The sequence below is a fragment of the Stegastes partitus genome, unplaced genomic scaffold, assembly GCF_000690725.1.
Source record: "Stegastes partitus isolate 25-593 unplaced genomic scaffold, Stegastes_partitus-1.0.2 Scaffold870, whole genome shotgun sequence".
Taxonomy (NCBI): Eukaryota; Metazoa; Chordata; class Actinopteri; family Pomacentridae; genus Stegastes; species Stegastes partitus.
Window position 1 is genome coordinate 62,640 of NW_007578601.1, and position 5,570 is coordinate 68,209.

Sequence of the window (5,570 nt, forward strand, 5' to 3'; positions counted from 1 at the left end):
TATAAACCAGTACAACCACAGGCCAAACTGATTGCCTAACTACAATAAGTGTATTTGTGAAGACTTTCAAACAATGTTCACACATTTCCTGGACGGTGGAGACGTCGGGGGAGGAGCGATAAAAATCTAACAGTCTGAATTAACTTTGATAAACGGCTGCTCTGCTCCTTCAGCTGTACGAGACGCGTCTTTATGTTGGTTTGTATAAAATATGAGGCTGTTCCTGGTTATTTCTATTTCCTCTCCGTCCTGCTGAACGCCGCCGACTTCTTATCGCCAAAAACCAACGAGAGCAGAAACAACAAAAGGACAAAATGAGGAGAAGCAGGAGGGAGAGAAATGAGGAGGAAATGAAGAGTTTCAGATAAAGAGGAGGAGGTTTGTGGTCGCACGGCGGCGAGAGGAGAGCCGAGGTGGACCATAACGAAGCTGGTCGTTTCCTCTAATTACCTCCTCGTTATTCTGATAATCGAGTAAAACAGCAGCAAACACTGCGCAGGAGCACAAAGCCTGGAATCGATTCACAGCATCGGCTGCTGCTCCAACAAACACGAGCTCGTTGTTCTGCAGACAAAAGGAAGTTTAGGACGAGTTGGACGAAACTCCTGCAGCAGGAACAGAGGGATTCAGACCTGCTAGTGTTCAGGTGAAGGAGACGAGAGCTTCTACTGCTTCCTGATTGGTTTAAAACGATGATGATGATGGAATCAGAGTGAAAAACAAGTTTTAAATCCTCAGCTCAGACAGGAATGTTAGTAAAGCTGTAGCTACACCTCCAGAAGGTTTAAAGTTTGATTCAGTGACAGGAAATCCTGCAGAACAGAGTTTTAAAAGGTGCTGTTTTAAAAAAATAAAATAAAAGAAAGACAAAAATGAGACATAAAATAAACAAATGAGAAACAAAAACACTAAAAATGAGACAAAAAAAAGGACAAAACAGCAAAAGACAGAATGAAGAAAAGAAGAAAAAGGACACAACACGACAAAAACAATTCAAATGAGACACAACATGACCAAAATGTCAAAAACAAGAAAAGTTTGACATAAAATAACAAAAACAAGACAAAAAATGAGAAACTAAACAGAAAAAAACGAGACACAGAACGATGGAAACAAGAAAAGGAGACACAACATGACAAAAACATGAAGAGTTTGACATAAAGCAACAAAAACAAGACAAAAAAACAGCAAAACACAGAACGTCAAAAACATGAAGAAAGAGACAGAAAATGACCAAAAACCAGAAAAGTTTGACGAAAAGTAGCAGAAACGAGACACAAACTGAAACAAATGAAAAACTAAAAGACAAAAATAAGAAACAAAACATGAAAAAAGAGAAACAACTTGACAAAAATATGATACCAAACGATAAAAACAATAAAACTGAGAAACAAAATGACAAAAACAAGAAAAATTTGACATAAAATAACAAAAACGAGACACAACACGACTCAAACAGTCTCATGATGAACACATGAAGTAAATCAAAGTTCTTAAACCAGTCCGCCAAATGAAAATCTGCCTCCAAGTTGTTTTTCTGTTTATGTCACTAAACAACAAAGTCAACAACAGAAGTTTATTTTTTTATCTGTGAGTTCATGAAGCTGTGAAGCAGCGACTCATAAAGTCTGAACCTCCTGACGGGACGATCCGGGTCTCCGACCGTCACAGAACTTCTAATGAAGTTTATTACAGAGAGTCCAGCTGGTTCTGCCGAGTCGCCGCAGAACCGTCGATCAGAAACTGTCGGAGGAGTTTCAGTGACTCAGCAGAAAGTTTTCATCTCAATAAAACTCAGCCTGAGTCATGACCACCGCGTTTCACTGGATTTAATCACATTTTTATTGCATTTAATTTTATTTTTCAATATATTTTATTTCTTTTTTATATATGTTTTGTTGATACAGTATTTGTGAACAGAACCAACAGAACCAACAGAACTTCCTTCTGAATGTGAGCTGTTTAACTGATAATGAACTGATCTGTCTCTGCTGCTTGTCGGCAGCCAGGATGAGATGATTTGAAATGTTCTTGTTCCATCTCTGGCTCCTTTCAGAGCTGCTCCATAGTTAAACTGTGAAGCAGTAAATTCGTATTCACGCGTATTAACGAGTTAAAAGTCAGTTTGTGGCTCTGCAGAGATCAGCTCTGAGCTGGACCATCATGTCGGGCAAATGAAGGCCGGAGGGCGACCCGGTCCGTCCACACGTTCTGATCCAAACACGTCATGGCCTCATTGGAGTCCAACATGGAACCAAAGTGCTGTGAAACTCCATTGATCCTGTAGCAGGTCTTCTGTGGATGTTTCTGTGGTGAAACCATCAGTTCTTCTGCTTGGTGAGTCTCTATCAGCTCAGAGCAGAAGCTCTTCATTCAGACCCTGATGCTCTTCACATCGTCTCTCTGAAAGCCGACCGTCCTCCACCAGCACCGAGGACTTATCTGTTTCCTACAAACACTCTGATAAAACGCAGACGTATCCTGCATCTTTTATCATGTATGTATAGATGCTGCTGCACCTAAAAAATGAGGCGTGAAACGACAAAAACAGAACAAACAAAATGCCGAGTCTTTTTTAATCAAGTCCTGTGATGCTGCACCGAAAGAAAATAGACAAATAGGATGTAAAACGACAAAAATGAGACACTAAACGACAAAAACAACATGCTTCATGACAAAAATGAAGAAAAAAAATGACAAAAACAGGACACAAAATAATAAAAATGAACAATAAAACAATAAAAAAGACAAAATGCCAAAAACAAGAGACTAAGTGACACTAAAAGACAAAAATAAGACACAGGATGATAAAAGAAAGACACTAAATGACAGAAACGAGCGATTAAAGGACATGAAGGAAGAAGGAACCTGCTGAACAGACAGTCGATGAGAATCTCTTTGAATCTTTGCCTGAGTTCAGTTCCAGTAAATGTCTGAAGTCCTGAAGTCTGATCAGCTTCACAAACACATGCGGTGACCTCAGACCCAGAACTCTGAGTTCTGGTGGACTCAGCACCGACAGAACCTCGCCTGAACACAGACGTTCTCTGGTAGAACCGTCGGTCCGTTCCTACCTGGAAGGCTCCCTCGGAGATGCTGTGCAGCTGGTTGTTGCCCAGGATCAGGTGTCTCAGGTTGACCAGACCCTGGAAGTGCGAGTCGTCCAGAACCGTGAGCCGGTTGGCGTCCAGGTGCAGCGCGTGGAGGTCCTGCAGGTCGGCGAAGGCGTACGGCCGGATCTGGCTGATGGTGTTCCTGCTCAGCGTCAGGTGGATCTGCAGAGAGAAGAAGAGTTCAGTCAAAAAAATAAATAATAATAACAGCAAATATGTGTTAAAGTGGTTTGTGCAGATTCAGTAAAAAATAATGAAACTTCACTGTTGAACGCCTTCGACCCTGATGTGCCAACATGTGTGAAATCATTTAAATACTGTGAAAATGTGTCTAATCCTACATTCACGTTGTCTGAATTTACAGTTAACATGTAAATTAATAGTTTTCTGTTTTTTTCTTACTAAATATTAAACAATAGAATCTTTAAAATAACTCATTTTAACCCCTAATAAGCATTATTTTATATTAAACTCCCTCAACCCGCCTCCTTTTCCATTAATAACATTAATAGTTCAGCTCAGACACTAAACAGTTAATCACTTTTATCTTTATCTAAATCTAACACGTTGGTGTTTGCAGGCTGCTGGATACCATGAATGTGAAAAAACAACCTCAGAGTCTCCGTTTGGCCTTTAAACCACGTCGGTGCTTTTATCTGTGAAATCTCAGGAATTCCATGTTTCCTGTTTTCTCTGTGGAATAAATATTTTTTTAAAAACTGCCCCTAAAGTTTGTTGTTTGGTCTAAAAGTTCCCCCATTTGGTCAGAAACCCGTCCGACTCCTTTAGCTCTGATCTCCTTCACTTCCTCTTTAAGTCGTCAACCACCGAGGACCCACATTTCCCCCAAACTGCCAAAACAAACTCTTTAAGACGTCTTGTGAGCGACTAAATAAGGGCTCTGGATGAGACTGACGGCTTTAACTGCAGGTCTGCCGGACGCGACGCACTTTTCGCTCCATTTGTCGGATGTTTTAGGAAATAAAACGTCGGGTCTGAGCTTTACTGCAGCTCATCAGCCGAAGACGTTCCGACAGCAGAGAAGAGCAAAAATAATTCAGGCTTTAAACATCTTCATATTTCAGAACGCTGTGAATCTCTGATGGAGGTTTTAAAGTCATTCAGAGGTCCGTTCATTAAATGCACATCGACCACGGTCTGATTCAGGCTTTACGTCACATTTCCTCTTCAGCTTCTGGACCTCTGAGGACAGAAGCTTCATCTGAGCACACCAGCAGTAACTCAGATTACATCGTACAGGTGTGAATTACTCCACGTGTCTTTTTCAGCGCATGTTTAAACATACTTCAGGTCGAAGTTCTTGTGTTTTTACAGTGAAACCCAAACTCAGCCGTTAGCTTCTCTGCTGCTCTCTGAAGTTCATTTATTACAGCAGGACTCACAGAAAAGCTGCTTTCATTCAGGATGGTTCTGTTTGTGTTGTTAGCTAGTAGAACCAGGAGGACGCAGTGACTGGAAAGTGACTAAAAGTGACTCAAACGTGACTAAAATTTACTAAAAGTGCCTCAAAAAGGACCAAAACTGACTAAAAGCGACTCGAAAAGGACAAAAACTGACTTAAAAGCTACTCAAATGACTAAAATTGACTATAAGTGTAGGTGTAAATTAAATTAAATCTCTTTTAAATGTTATTTTTACTTCTTTCTTTTTTTTTTCTTTTTTTTTTAACCAAAACAGGAAACTTGTTGCAGTGAATTGTTCTTTAGTCTCATGACTACAGCGACGCTGATGAGACTGCTGGACCAGGTTCTGGTTCTGGTTCCGACACTCACCAGGCTGGACATGTTGGCGAAGTCCCGGTGCCGCAGCGTGGTGATGAAGTTGTCCATCAGCCGCAGCTCGGCCGTCTGCCGGTCGATGTTGGGCGGGACGAACAGGAGGCCCGTCTTGGCGCACAGAACCGTGTAGGACGGCAGCAGGTTCTGGCAGGTGCACCGCTTCGGACACAGCATGGAGGAGGAGGAGGGCAGCGAGGAGAGCAGGACGCACAGGAGGAGCACCAGGAGGGGGCGCACCAACGAAGAAGACACCTCCATGGCTGCTCTGCTGCTAGAGGAGGAGGAGGAGGAGGAGGAGGAGGAGGAGGAAGATGAAGAAGAGGTGGAGAGGAGGAGGAGGAGGAGGAGGAAGAGAAGATGAAGAAGAAGAAAGAACAAAGTGGAGGAAAAAGAAGGACAACAAGAAGAAGGAGGAAGAGAAGGAAGAGGAGAAGAAGAAGGAGGAGGATGAAGACGAAGGAGGAGGAGGAGGAGGAGGAGGAGGAGAAGAAGAAGGAGTCAGTTCATGTATCGTCCCGTCTCGGCGCTCAGTTGGTTAAAAACAATCAAGTAAGATTTTAAAAGATTCAACATCTTTGTTTCCTCCCAGAAGAAACCAGGAGCTTAAATTGGACATAATGTGAATGGAGTTCTGTGGGACCAGAACCAACCAGCTGCT

General features: G+C 42.1%; 1 protein-coding gene across 1 annotated transcript in view; it reads right to left on the minus strand.

Moving 5' to 3' along the window:
* Positions 1–5,570, minus strand: part of LOC103365758 (leucine-rich repeat and fibronectin type III domain-containing protein 1-like protein) — a 97,777-nt gene that overhangs the window by 50,016 nt on the left and 42,191 nt on the right. The window contains exons 2-3 of the mRNA XM_008293289.1: positions 4,907–5,183; positions 3,075–3,275 (exon numbers count right to left, since the gene is read on the minus strand). Coding sequence (XP_008291511.1) covers positions 3,075–3,275; positions 4,907–5,170 — 465 coding nt within the window. The 5' untranslated portion in view covers positions 5,171–5,183. The remainder of the gene's footprint in view (positions 1–3,074; positions 3,276–4,906; positions 5,184–5,570) is intronic.